Below are 15,000 nucleotides of genomic sequence, written 5' to 3'. Positions count from 1 at the left end.
ACACACACATATATGTATATAACGTTTATATGTAATGTTTATCTATATGTGTGTGTGTGTGTTCCCAGGTGCTGGGCTGGATCAGTGAAGGAGAGGTGATGTTGTCTTCCTGTATGGTGAACTCCAGCTCTCTGTCCGAGGCTGAACAGCTACAGAGAGAACATGAGCGCCTCCAACAGGCCATAGAGGTAACTACACCCACTGCAAACCAGTCACTGTAATGCAAACAAACTCTATTGACATAAAGCAATGTTGTCAAATCAGTTTTTATAAGTGTTCCTCTCTCTCTTTGTATCCCCCCCTCGCCCCCATTTGGTCCCTCTCTACCCTTTCCCCCTCCCCTTCTCCTCCCCCCAGTCTCTGCTTCATGCTGACTCTCTCCAGAGGACCCACCAGGTGGCGCTGGCGCTGCAGCAGCGGGCAGAGCTGCTGGTGAGGGCGGGCCACTACGACCCAGAGGCAGTGAGGGCGTGTGCCCAGACGGTGGCGCTACACTGGCAGACCCTGATGCTGCGAATGGAGGACCGCCTCAAACTGGTCAACGCCTCCGCAGCCTTCTACCGGACCTCACAACAGGTGAGTCAGAGTCACTATCTCCTTATCAACCTCAACCCTAACCCTTGTGTCCACACCCACGTTCAACCCTAACCCTTGTGTCCACACCCACGTTCAACCCTAACCCTCGTGTCCACACCCACGTTCAACCCTAACCCTCGTGTCCACACCCACGTTCAACCCTAACCACAAACCTAATCCCCACACCTCTTGTAGCCTCAGCCCAGGATTTAATAACCAGCTGTAATAGCAGGCTATAATAACTTGCTGTAATAGCAGGCTATAATAACCTGCTGTAATAGCAGGCTATAATAACCTGCTGTAATAGCAGGCTATATAATAACCTGCTGTAATAACATGCTATAATAACCAGCTGTAATAGCAGGCTATAATAACCAGCTGTAATAGCAGGCTATAATAACCTGCTGTAATAGCAGACTATAATAACCAGCTGTAATAACAGGCTATAATAACCAGCTGTAATAGCAGACTATAATAACCAGTTGTAATAGCAGGCTAAAAATAAACAGTTATAATAGCAGACTATAATAACCAACTGTAATAGCAGGCTATAATAACCAGCTGTAATAGCAGGCTATAATAACCAGCTGTAATAGCAGGCTATAATAACCGGCTGTAATAACAGGCTATAATAACCAGCTGTAATAACATGCTATAATAACCAGCTGTAATAGCAGGCTATAATAACCAGCTGTAATAACATGCTATAATAACCAGCTGTAATAGCAGGCTATAATAACCAGCTGTAATAGCAGGCTATAATAACCGGCTGTAATAGCAGGCTATAATAACCAGCTGTAATAACATGCTATAATAACCAGCTGTAATAGCAGGCTATAATAACCAGCTGTAATAACATGCTATAATAACCAGCTGTAATAGCAGGCTATAATAACCAGCTGTAATAACATGCTATAATAACCAGCTGTAATAGCAGGCTATAATAACCAGCTGTAATAACATGCTATAATAACTAGCTGTAATAGCAGGCTACCAGCTGTAATAACAGGCTATAATAACCAGCTGTAATAACAGGCTATAATAACCAGCTGTAATATCAGGATTTAATAACCGGCTGTAATAACAGGCTATAATCCCCAGCTGTAATAGCAGGCTATAATAACCAGCTGTAATAACAGGCTATAATAACCAGCTGTAATAGCATGATTTATAACCAGCTGTAATAACAGGCTATAATAACCAGCTGTAATAACAGGCTATAATAACCAGCTGTAATAGCAGACTATAATAACCAGCTGTAATAGCAGGCTATAATAACCAGCTGTAATAACAGGCTATAATAACCAGCTGTAATAACAGGCTATAATAACCAGCTGTAATATCAGGATTTAATAACCAGCTGTAATAGCAGGCTATAATAACCAGCTGTAATATCAGGATTTAATAACCAGCTGTAATAGCAGGCTATAATAACCTGCTGTAATATCAGGATTTAATAACCAGCTGTAATAGCAGTGGCTGGAGATCCAGCACCATTCAATCGGTCAGAGACATCATTGGAATTCAGAGGTTCAGCACCACATGGCAGTGGACAGCGACCATGTGTATATACTCAGGCATACTGTATGCTTGTTTCCCCCCAGGTATGTGGTGTGTTGGAGAGCCTGGAACAGGAGTATCGTAGGGACGAAGACTGGTGTGGTGGCGGAGAGAGGCAGGGGAGCAGGGGCCAGCCGGAGCACCTCATTCCCCTCATCAACAAACACATGGAACAAAAAGAAGCCTTCCTCAAGGTACAGAGAGAGAGAGAAAGAGAGCGAGAGAGAGAGGACAGAAAGCGAGAGGAAAGAAAGACAGAGAGAGGACAGAAAGACGAAGCGAGGACAGAAAGGCAGAGATATGACAGAAAGATGGATAGAGGACAGAAAGATGGATAGAGGACAGAAAGATGGATAGAGGACAGAAAGACGGATAGAGGACAGAAAGACGGATTGAGGACAGAAAGACGGATCGAGGACAGAAAGATGGATAGAGGACAGAAAGATGGATAGAGGACAGAAAGACGGATAGAGGACAGAAAGATGGATAGAGGACAGAAAGACGGATCGAGGACAGAAAGACGGATAGAGGACAGAAAGATGGATAGAGGACAGAAAGACGGATGGATGATGGTAAAGAGACAGTTTTTAGCTACAGTCTCTGTTGGTATGTTTTAACCCCTTGTTTCCTGCAGGCATGCACCCTGGCCAGACGCAACGCAGAGGTCTTCCTCAAGTACATCCACCGCAACAGCGTTACTATGGCAACCATCTCCGGGCACAGTGCAGGCGCAGAGGTCACTGGTCACTCCCGTGTGCCTGAGCAGCAGGTCAAAGGTGAGCCAACACACAGTTACATTACACATGAACACATATACACACACACACACACACACACACACACACACACACACACACACACACATGCAAACACACACACACACACACACAGAGAGACAGAAGAGCATCCGTATGCATGATGATGATATTTCTGCCACTGTGTTTATACCTGGCAGTTTAAATGTGTGTTCCTCTTATAGGTATCCTCAGTGAGCTCCTGCAGAGGGAGAACAGGGTTCTACATTTCTGGACTCTGAAGAAGCGTCGTCTGGACCAGTGTCAACAGTACCTGCTGTTCCAGAGCCACACCCAACAGGTGAGTTTGCCACGCCTCCTTTAGATGAGTCCACACCCAACAGGTGAGTTTGCCACACCTCCTTTAGATGAGTCCACACCCAGTTTGGGAAACCTGAGTTTGAGATGTAGAATTATGACAGAACCATGTTGGCACCCAGACAATTACATTACCATGAAAATGGTTTGTCCTCCTCTCTCTCTCTGACTCTCTGTCTCTGTTTCTCTCCCTCTCTCCCTCTCTTTCTCTCCCTCTCTCCCTCTCTCTCTCTCCCTCTCTCTCTATCTCTCTCTCTGTCTCTCTGTCTCTCTCTCTCTCTCTCTCTCTGTCTCTGTGTCTCTTTTTCTCTGTCTCTCTCTCTCTCTCTCTGTCTTTGTCTCTCTCCCTCTTTCTCTCTCTCTCTCTCTCTCTCTCTCTCTCTCTCTCTCTTTCTCTCCCTCTCTTTCTCTCACTCTCTTTCTCTCCCTCTCTCTCTCTCTCTCTCTCTCTCTCTCTCCCTCCCTCTCTCTCTCTCTCTCTCTCTCTCTCTCTCTCTCTCTCTCTCTCTCTCTCTTTCTCTCTCTCTCTCTCTCTCTCTCTCTCTCTCTCTCTCTAGGCGTTGGATTGGCTGCAACAGAGTGGTGAGCACTACCTGTCCACTCTCACATCGCCAGGGGCAACCAGTGCAGAGACCCAGGACCTGCTGGCTCAACACAGGGAATTCTGTATTTCGGCTAAGGTGAACACACACACACACACACACACACACACACACACACACACACACACCACACACACACAGACCCACTCACATACACAAATGCTTACTCACACACTACAAAGGTGATGTGTATATCAGAACAGTTCCCACAATCCATTTCTCCCCTCTACCTCCTCCCAGCACACTCAGGAGAAGGTGCACCTGCTGATTCAGCTGGCAGAGAGCATGCTGGGTAAGGGCCACTCCCACAGGGTGGAGCTACGGAGGTGTGTGTCGACGGTGGACAAGCGCTACCGAGAGTTCTCCATGCGCATGGGCCAGTACCGGAACACACTGGAGACGGCACTGGGAGGCTGCACTCAGGTGTGTGTGAGGGTTGGAGTGTGTGTTTCTTGATGACTAGTTGCTTTCCATGTGTGTGAGGGTGACTGAATGTGTTTGGCTGGTGGGTGTATGTGTGTGTGAGGGTGACTGAATGTGTTCGGCTGGTGGGTGTATGTGTGTGTGAGGGTGACTGAATGTGTTTGGCTGGTGGGTGTATTGTGTGTGAGGGTGACTGAATGTGTTCGGCTGGTGGGTGTATGTGTGTGTGAGGGTGACTGAATGTGTTCGGCTGGTGGGTGTATTGTGTGTGTGAGGGTGACTGAATGTGTTTGGCTGGTGGGTGTATTGTGTGTGTGAGGGTGACTGAATGTGTTTGGCTGGTGGGTGTATGTGTGTGTGTGTATCAGATTCCAGGTCAATCAGAGATAGATTGATTTATGCATGGGCTTTTTGCCATGTCTGTTTCCTTCATGTCAATGAAGTTCTCTGAGTGGTATTGAATTGTCTCTGTGTACGGTGTCCCCTGTAGGACAATAAGGACCTGGAGCTGGAGCTCATCCCCAACAGCCTCTCTGACTCTGACCCCGAAGTGAACCTGAACGACCCTAACCACGAGGTCAGCGACGAGAAGAGGAGGACGGCCAGGAAGAAAGAGTGAGTCCAACAGAGAAAGAGAGAGAATGAGAGAGAGGGGGAAACGGAGAGAGGGTACGTGTGTGTGTGTGTGTGTGTGTGTGTGTGTGTGTGTGTGTATGTGTGTGTGTGTGTGTGTGTGTGTGTGTGTGTGTGTGAGAGAGAGAGAAGAGGGAGAGACAGAGAGATAGTGGGATAATTGTATTTATTGAAAAAGAAGCCAGTTTCTTGGTACTCCTACAGGTATATCATGTCAGAGCTTCTCCAGACGGAGAGGGTGTATGTGAAGGATCTGCAGGAGTGTATTGATACCTACCTGTGGGAGATGACCAGTGGCTCTGAAGAGATCCCCACCAGGATCGCCAACAAGGATGACGTTGTCTTTGGGAACATCCAGGACATTTATGAGTTCCATAACAGGTGTGTATATCACAGTCTGTATAACACAAGCTGTGTGTAATGTATGGTGTTTAGCACATATCATTAAATAGAACACAAATGGAATTTATCCCGAGCCAATATGGCCGCCATTATCCCATTCTAGAGTTCTGCAGGTCTATGACATTATACTGTATGTCTCTATGGTATAGCACAGAGGTATTAAAATATTACCTTACCAGGTCCTGACTCCTGCTGCTTTTCTGTTCTACCTGATAATTAATTGCACCCTCATGGTGTCTCAGGTCTGAATCAGTCACTGCTTAGAGGGGAAGAATTAAAAAAGCAATGGAACTGGCTTCAAGGTCCATGTTTGTGTTTGAGGGGTGTAGGCACAGCATAACAGATGTGTGTATAGTGTATAATGATGGTTTGTGTTTTGTTGCAGTATTTTCCTGAAGGAGCTGGAGAACTACGAACAGCTACCTGAGGATGTGGGTCACTGCTTCGTCACCTGGGTAACCACCAAGACATTATGTCTGATAGAGAGAGAGAGAGAGAGAGGACACATTGGAAAGAATTAACAAAAGAACAGAGCAAACTAGAATGCTATTTGGCCCTGAACAGAAAGTACACAGTGGCAGAATACCTGACCACTGTGACTGACCCAAACTTAAGGAAAGCTTTGATTATGTACAGACTCAGTGAGCATAGCCTTGCTATTGAGAAAGGCCGCCGTAGGCAGACATGGCTCTCAAGAGAAGACAGGCTATGTGCACACTGCCCACAAAATGAGGTGGAAACTGAGCTGCACTTCCAAACCTCCTGCCCAGTGTATGACCATATTAGAGACACATATTTCCCTCAGATTACACAGATCAACAAAGAATTCGAAAACAAACCCAATTTTGATAAACTCCCATATCTACTGGGTGAAATTCCACAGTGTGCCATCACAGCAGCAAGACGTGTGACCTGTTGCCACAAGATAAGGTCAAGCAGTGAAGAACAAACACCATTTTAAATACAACCCATATTTATGCTTATTTATTTTCCCTTGTGTACTTTAACCATTTGTACATTGTTACAATACTGTATATATATATATATAATATGACATTTGTAATGTCGTTATTGTTTTGAAACTTCTGTATGGGTAATGTTTACTGTTAATTTTTATTGTCTATTTCACTTTTGTATATTATCTACCTCACTTGCTTTGGCAATGTTAACATATGTTTCCCATGCCAATAAAGCCCCTTGAATTGAATTGAGAGAGAGAGGGAGAGAGAGAGAGAGAGTGTGTTTGTGTTCCAATGAATCACAGTACTGCGGGAGTGTTGTCTGAACCTCAACTTTTCTCTCTCTCTCTCCCTCTCTCTCTCTCTCTCTCTCTCTCTCCCTCTCTCTCTCTCTCTCTCTCTCTCTCTCTCTCTCTCTCTCTCTCAGGCAGATAAGTTCCACATGTATGTGACGTATTGTAGAAATAAACCAGACTCCAGCCTTCTGATCCAGCAACATGGGGCAGGCTTCTTTCAGGTGACACTCTCCATTTCCCTTCTTCTTTCTTTTTCTCTCTCTCTTTCTCTCACTCTCTTTTCCACATCTGAGCATAATACAGTTAGTCTGTAGATGGCGATCACTGTTCAGTGTAGCGTCTCTGCAGCCCTGATTTTACGCTGTGTGTGTATGTGTGTAGGAGGTCCAAAGGAGACATGGTCTTGCTAACTCCATCTCCTCAGCGCTCATCAAGCCAGTTCAGCGCATCACCAAGTACCAGCTCCTTCTCAAGGTACAGAACATGAGAAATACTGATGTGTGTTGGTTTAACAAGACACTATTCTTATGCTCTCTGTCTCGCTGTCTCTCTGTCTCGCTGTCTCTCTGTCTCACTGTCTCGCTGTCTGTCTGTCTGTCTGTCCAGGAGTTGTTGGCGTGTTGTGAGGAGGGAAAAGGCGAGATCAAGGAGGGTCTGGATGTCATGCTGAGTGTTCCAAAGCGAGCCAACGATGCCATGCATGTTAGCATGCTAGAGGGTGAGCTGATGTCACATCCTGCTATATGATGTCACTTTCTGCTGTATGATGTACCATCCTGCTGTATGATGTACCATCCTGCTGTATGATGTAACATCCTGCTGTAAGATGTGACATGACTTCCTGCTGTATTCCTATCCCAGGTCTGGAGGAGGGCTTGGAGGTGCAGGGAGAGCTGCTCCTGCAGGATACCTTTCAGGTGTGGGATCCTAAATCCCTTATCAGGAAAGGCCGGGAACGCCACCTGTTCCTGTTCGAGCTCTCGCTGGTCTTCAGTAAAGAGATAAAGGACTCCTCCGGACGTATCAAGTACCTCTACAAGAGCAGGCTGAGGGTACTATACTATACTATACTATACTATACTATACTATACTATACTATACTATACTATACTATAGCATACCATACCATATCATACAATACTATACTATACTATACTATACTATACTATACTATACTATACTATAGCATACCATACCATATCATACAATACTATACTATACTATACTATAGCATACCATACCATATCATACTATACCATACCATACTATACAATACTATACCGTACTATAGCATACTATACTATACCATATCATACTATACCATACCATATCATACTATACCATATCATACTATACCATACTATACTATACCATATCATACTATACCATACTATACTATACTATACCATATCATACTATACCATACTGTACTATACTAAAGCATACCATACTATACAATACTATACCGTACTATAGCATACTATACTATACCATATCATACTATACCATATCATACTATACCATACTATATCATACCATATCATACTATACTATACCATATCATACTATACCATACCATATCATACTATACCATATCATACTATACTATACTAAAGCATACCATACTATACAATACTATACCGTACTATAGCATACTATACCATATCATACTATACCATATCATACTATACCATACCATATCATACTATACTATACCATACCATGTCATACTATACCGTACTATAGCATACTATACCATATCATACTATACCATATCATACTATACCATACTATACTATACTATAGCATACCATACCATAATATAATATACTATACAAATATCATACCATACTATACTAATACCATACTATACCATACTATACTATACCATACCATAAAATACCATACAATACTAAACCAATACCATACTATACTGTACTATACTGCACCGTACCATACTATACCATACTGTAACATACTGCACCATACTACACCGTACCATGCTGTACCATACTGCACCATACCATACTGTACTCCCATCTAAACTATACACATAGTAAAACACCTATACAATATTACTCTACCACACCAAGTACCTCTACAAGAGCAGGCTGAGGGTACTGTACTATACCATTCTATACTATACCATACCATACTATACTATGTCATGCTATACCATACTATACCATACCATACTATACAATACTATACTATGCCATACTATACCATACTATACAATACTATACCATATCATACTATACCATACTATACTATACTATACTATAGCATACCATACCATACTATAATATACTATACAAATATCATACCATACTATACTAATACCATACTATACCAAACTATACTATACCATACCATAAAATACCATGCCATACCATACAATACTAAACTAATACAATACTAAACTAATACCATACTATACCATACCATACTATACCATACCATACTATATCATTCTATACTATACCATACCATACTATACAATACTATACTATAGCATGCAATACCATACTATACTATGCCATGCTATACCATACTACACCATACCATACCATACTATACCATACCATGCTATACCATATTATACAATACTATACCATACCATACTATACCATAAACATAGTAATACACATATAAAATATTAGTCTACCACACCAGGTACCTCTGCAATAGCAGCCTGAGGGTATGGCTACAACACGTATATACTTTCATGCATTCTACATCCCATATACCCCACCTCGTTTCCCAAAGGAAACATTAACTGCCTTGTGTCCTCTTCCAGACGTCAGAGTTGGGGGTGACAGAGCATATTGAGGGGGACCCCTGTAAGTTTGCTCTGTGGGTGGGCCGTACCCCCACCTCGGACAACAAGACCGTCCTCAAGGTAACAGCCAAATATATTCTCAAGTGCACTCTCCTACTGCCTGTCATCTCTGGTGAACCTTTTCATGTGCACTCTCCAACTGCATATCAGTGCTAGAGGCATCACTACAGACTCGGGTTTGATTTCAGGCTGTATCACAACCGGCCGTGATTGGGAGTCCCATAGGGTGGCGCACAATTGGCATTGCGAAGCCCGGGTTAGGGCTTGGCCGGGGTAGGCTGTCATTGTAGATAATACATTGTTCTTAACTGACTTGCCTAGTTAAATAAAGGTTCAATAAACAATTAAAACATCTCTGGTGAACCTTTTTACGTGCACTCTGAACCTTTTTACGTGCACTCTGAACCTTTTCATGTGCACTCTGAACCTTTTCATGTGCACTCTGAACCTTTTCATGTGCACTCTCCTCTGATGTGGCTTCTGTTGTGCTTTCCTATATTTACTTTACTATCTGTTTGTCTCGTTTTATCACTATCTCCTGCCCTCCCCCTTCTCCCCCTTCTCTCTCTCCCTCTCTCACTCCCCTCCCGTGCTCTATCTCTCTCTCTATCACCCTCCCTCCCTCCCTCTCTCTCTCCCCCTCCCTCCCTCCCTCCCTCCCTCCCTCCATCCCATCCATCCCTCCCCAGGCCTCATCTCTGGAGCTGAAGCAGGAGTGGGTACGTAGCGTGCGTCAGGTGATCCAGGAGAGACGTGGCCATCTGAGAGGAGCGCTGAGGGAGCCCATCCCCCTCCCCAAGACCCCCGCCCCCACCCTGGTCCGCACGCGCAGCATCAACAGGAGGTTTGTACATACGTGCACACACACAGCCCACTTCCTCTCTTGTCTCTTGTACTGCTAAGGTGGTTGTACAGTTTGTATTACTTGCATGACAGAGCTGTGGGTTTGAGTGTTTTTATTATAGAATTAGGAATTATAATACCAGAATGGTCAGGAACATTCTTATGTTGGGATAAATGTCAGACATTTTGGTCAGGGAGTTGGTCAAACATGGTTTGTGCTGTGATAAGATATTGTGTTAAATAATACATTTTAATCATTTATCTGCACTGTTTGTTAGCTAGATAGCCAGCCAGTTTTAGAGGAATGATTCCATGAATGTTTCAAATTAAATGCCAATATGCCAACATTCCATTCAAACAACGCAGTCAATCCACAGCCACACTGGCTGCATCAGTTGATGATTCTGTTGATGATGTTTACAAGTGTAAATACAACATGTTCTGATATTGTATCATATAATAGCACTCTCAGCTTTCCAGGAAAGGAAACATTTAGACATTTATGGTCTGTTTACATATATTTTATTTATAATTATATAACAATATTTTAGGTTGACAATAATTCTATTACACAATTTGTGATATATCACATGCCTTACTTTTATTCTCCTTCATCAGTAAAATCAGGATTATGTCTCTACTGCCATTCATTCACATTAGACTGGGTGGGATTTCTCCCTGTCCAATATGGCTGCCATTCATTCACATTAGACTGGGTTGGATTTCTCCCTGTCCAATATGGCTGCCATTCATTCACATTAGACTGGGTTGGATTTCTCCCTGTCCAATATGGCTGCCATTCATTCACATTAGACTGGGTGGGATTTCTCCCTGTCCAATATGGCTGCCATTCATTCACATTAGACTGGGTTGGATTTCTCCCTGTCCAATATGGCTGCCATTCATTCACATTAGACTGGGTTGGATTTCTCCCTGTCCAATATGGCTGCCATTCATTCACATTAGACTGGGTTGGATTTCTCTCTGTCCAATATGGCTGCCATTCATTCACATTAGACTGGGTGGGATTTCTCCCTGTCCAATATGGCTGCCATTCATTCACATTAGACTGGGTTGGATTTCTCCCTGTCCAATATGGCTGCCATTCATTCACATTAGACTGGGTGGGATTTCTCTCTGTCCAATATGGCTGCCATTCATTCACATTAGACTGGGTTGGATTTCTCCCTGTCCAATATGGCTGCCATTCATTCACATTAGACTGGGTTGGATTTCTCCCTGTCCAATATGGCTGCCATTCATTCACATTAGACTGGGTGGGATTTCTCCCTGTCCAATATGGCTGCCATTCATTCACATTAGACTGGGTGGGATTTCTCCCTGTCCAATATGGCTGCCATTTTCACCCCATTCTGGAACTTTGATAGGATCTCCATGGTTTTTATTATGTAAGTTTCATCAGTTTGTGCGGTATGTATCATGATATTTTTGATGTGTACACGTCACCCCCCAGAGACACCAATGACGATGCAGACAGCCTGGGAGATGCCAGCAGCCAGCCGGACACCGTCTCCATTGCCTCCCGCACCTCTCAGAACACAGCAGACAGCGACAAGGTAGAGACAGACTACACTACCCAGCAGCCACCACTGTTTACACAAAACGTACCCAAGAGTGATCTGTTCTAAGTGTGTATATATACTCATACAGAGACTCTAAGAGCTTCTAAGAGTGTAGTGACTTCCTTTGCTAATGGAACATAGCCACTGCCAAGCCTGAGGCAGGGTTGTTTCTGACGCATACAGTCCACCTTCAAAGTTCACAAAAGCCAAACGGCAAAAACATTCAATGAGATCCAAGGAAATGGTGCAACAAAATAGATGATTGATTTTTCTTATATCTAACTAAAGTGATTATCTAATCAACTTAAGGCATAGATTACTTGACATGAAAATGCATATTATGTTCTGTTTGTATGTCTGGTCAAAACTCTAAACCGTCTAGCTAGGACTCCCTCCACCCCCGAAGGCCCAACTTCCTGTCTTTATCCTACCACTAACACACTTACCACAGTACAATGAATGGGCAAGAGGGGGGGCAGAAACTAAGTTACACTAATAACAAATTAATATACCTCAACCAGGTAAATATAAATCATAAAGGTACCTAATAATTCCTCACATACATTCATATATTTACACACAGATACATGGAGCTCTGTATGTTCTGTCTTTTATCCAACTATGTCTAAATCGGCTCTAACATACCGGCCCCTAATTGTTAACTGCACTGACACACGCCTCCACCACACGCCCCATTAGCCAAGAGTTCCTTGGAGCTGTGTCATCCACGATGGAAACAAGGTCACCAGGACTGAAGTTTCTCTTAGTTTTCTTCCACTTGTTCCACTCCTGCATAAGTGGAAGATACTCCCTGATTCATTGCTTCCAGAAGAGGTCAGTGATATATTGTACTTGCTTCCATCTCCTTGGTGAGTATAGGTCTCCTCTCTGGAATAGTCCTGGTGGCAGGACTGGCTTTGTTTTCAGATAAAGTGGATGGTTCGGAGTCTGGGGTTTTAGATCATTAGGGTCATTTGTTACAGTTGTGATTGGTCTGTCGTTCATGATCGCCTCAACTTCACACAAGGCTGTCTGCAAAGCCTCATCATCCAGTACTTGCTCTTTAAGGACTAAATATAGGATATTTTTCAACCTCTCCCATACCCCCCATGGTGGGCTCCAGAGGGAGGGTTGAATGACCAATCCACTCCTTCCTTCAGTAATGCATTTTGAATCTTGTTGTGAACCAGCTCTTTCAACGCTTCTCCTAGCTCTCTGTGTGTTCCAACAAAGTTGGTGCCATTGCCGGTTCTGATACTTGTCACTGGGCCTCTTCAACAGAGGAACCTGCGCAGGGCATTGATGCAGGAATCAGTATCCAGGTAACTAGCAAATTCTAAGTGGACAACTTGACTCACAAGGCAAGTAAAGATCACACCATACCGCTTCACATGAACGCGGCCTCGCTTCACCTCTATGGGGCCGAAGTAATCTATGCCAACATGGGTGAAAGCCGGCAAATCAGGTGACACCCGATCTTGTGGAAGGTCGGCCATCTTCTGTTCTCCAGCTCTAGCTTGTACCCGCCTGCAGAAGACACAGCTCTTAGGATCTTCCATGCTAAGGCCTTGGCACATGGCATCTAATATCGCTGGCGAAGACTGAAAAGCATGTGTCCTCTCCCAGAGTGGCCAACCTGCTCATGGATGTGGAGTAAGATCAGTCTGAAGATGTGGAAGTCTTTGGGCAGGATCATAGGATTCTTTAGTTCTATAGGCATAGCAGCTTTGCTTAACCTTCCTCCCACTCTCAGAATGCCATTGTCAACAATTGGATAAAGCTTACAGATTGAGCCGCTTCCCTTGGCACACTGTCTTCCTTTCACAATGAGTGCAATTTGTTTAAAGTGCTGTCTTTGCTCAAATCGAATGATTACCCTTTCTTCTTCATCTAGGTCATCCACAGAGAGACTTTATTTTCCAAACGTTAATTTGAAAATGTCAATTTGTTCCTTCAATGAATTTGTTAAACTCTGATCTGATTCTGGATCCGTTTATGTGAGAACTTTCCTTTTCTGGCTTAACTGTAGAACTCTCTTCAGTTTCAGCATCCAGGAAACTGCTTTCTTCAAGCTGTTCCATGTTGAATAGTACTTAATCAGTTTGCTGGTTGGACTCTTTTCTTCCACACTTGTACTGTTTACGATTACGTCTTTTCTCACCTCTGGATCATCCGGAGGGATGGAGCCAAGCTCCTCGGGGACTTTCGGCAAGTGTGTTTCTGCTTTCTCCAGGTATTCTGGTCCTTTGAGCCATCTCTTTGAGTTCAGGAAAGTTTCAACATGTAACGCTCTTGAGGCATCATAGGCTGGGTTGGGTTTGGAGATCAAATACCTGCACTGTTTTGCTTTCGATATGTCACGGATCACAGCAACCCTATTAGCCACAAAGGTATGGAATCTCTTGGTATCGTTGAGGATGTATTTTAGCACGGACTGTCTTTCTGTCCAGGAAGTTTCTGTCCAGGAAGTTGACTCCTAGAGTTCAATCTGGAGCTCCAACTTTAACATCCTGTCCACTCGCACCGCCAATGTTGCTACAGCAACTTCCAGTCTGGGGATCGTCATCTGATTGAGTGGAATCATTCTTGATTTCCCCAGCATGAATGCAATGTGGACCTTTTCCATACCGTTTGTGAACCTAAGGTAACTTGCCGTGCCATAACCTTGTTCACTTGCATCACCGAAGTGATGCAGCTGTTCTCAGGCATCATGCACCAGTCAATCTGGAATCTGGACAGCTGGTCCACCTCTGAGAGCCATCTCCTCCATGAAATAAAGTGTTCTTCGGGGATGACTTCGTCCCATCCACACTTTAGCTTGCAGAATTCTTGAAGAATCTGCTTTGCCTTTAAGATAAACGGGGCGAGGAAACGTAATGGAGGGTAAACAGAGCTGATGGTTGAGAGATACCTCTTCTCGTCAGGGGTCTGTTCTCGACGATGACTCGGAAGGTAAACGCATCACTTTCATTGTTCCATTGGATTCCAAGTGCTTTTTCAACAGGCAGCTTCTCTCTGTCCAGGTGCAGATCTTTTATCTGCTTGGCTTTGTGTTCCTCACGGCTGTTGCTGACCCACTTGGTCAACTTAAACCTACCCTGAACGCACACATCTTTTTTGTGAGCGCTATGGCTTGTTCTTCTGTGGCCACTAGATTTAAGGCAGTCAT

At 43.9% G+C, this 15,000-nt stretch overlaps 1 protein-coding gene across 3 annotated transcripts in view; it reads left to right on the top strand.

Moving 5' to 3' along the window:
* The window catches only part of LOC110513606 (kalirin), a 72,457-nt gene that overhangs the window by 31,547 nt on the left and 25,910 nt on the right, over window positions 1-15,000 (top strand). For all 3 annotated transcript variants that reach the window (XR_005052492.1, XR_005052491.1, XM_036982253.1), the window contains exons 17-33: window positions 69-188; window positions 358-576; window positions 2,181-2,330; window positions 2,771-2,912; window positions 3,116-3,231; window positions 3,806-3,928; window positions 4,091-4,273; window positions 4,764-4,888; window positions 5,111-5,287; window positions 5,694-5,763; window positions 6,695-6,784; window positions 6,945-7,037; window positions 7,170-7,281; window positions 7,425-7,615; window positions 9,364-9,465; window positions 10,095-10,249; window positions 11,723-11,825. Coding sequence is in view for 1 of the 3 variants with exons in the window: in XM_036982253.1 (XP_036838148.1) it covers window positions 69-188; window positions 358-576; window positions 2,181-2,330; window positions 2,771-2,912; window positions 3,116-3,231; window positions 3,806-3,928; window positions 4,091-4,273; window positions 4,764-4,888; window positions 5,111-5,287; window positions 5,694-5,763; window positions 6,695-6,784; window positions 6,945-7,037; window positions 7,170-7,281; window positions 7,425-7,615; window positions 9,364-9,465; window positions 10,095-10,249; window positions 11,723-11,825 (2,271 nt within the window). In the remaining 2 variants the exon portion in view is untranslated. The remainder of the gene's footprint in view (window positions 1-68; window positions 189-357; window positions 577-2,180; window positions 2,331-2,770; window positions 2,913-3,115; window positions 3,232-3,805; window positions 3,929-4,090; window positions 4,274-4,763; window positions 4,889-5,110; window positions 5,288-5,693; window positions 5,764-6,694; window positions 6,785-6,944; window positions 7,038-7,169; window positions 7,282-7,424; window positions 7,616-9,363; window positions 9,466-10,094; window positions 10,250-11,722; window positions 11,826-15,000) is intronic.

This window comes from Oncorhynchus mykiss, chromosome 7 (assembly GCF_013265735.2).
Source record: "Oncorhynchus mykiss isolate Arlee chromosome 7, USDA_OmykA_1.1, whole genome shotgun sequence".
NCBI lineage: Eukaryota > Metazoa > Chordata > Actinopteri > Salmoniformes > Salmonidae > Oncorhynchus > Oncorhynchus mykiss.
Note: the sequence above shows the minus strand (reverse complement) of the source record. Positions and strands in the feature narration are given on the sequence as shown.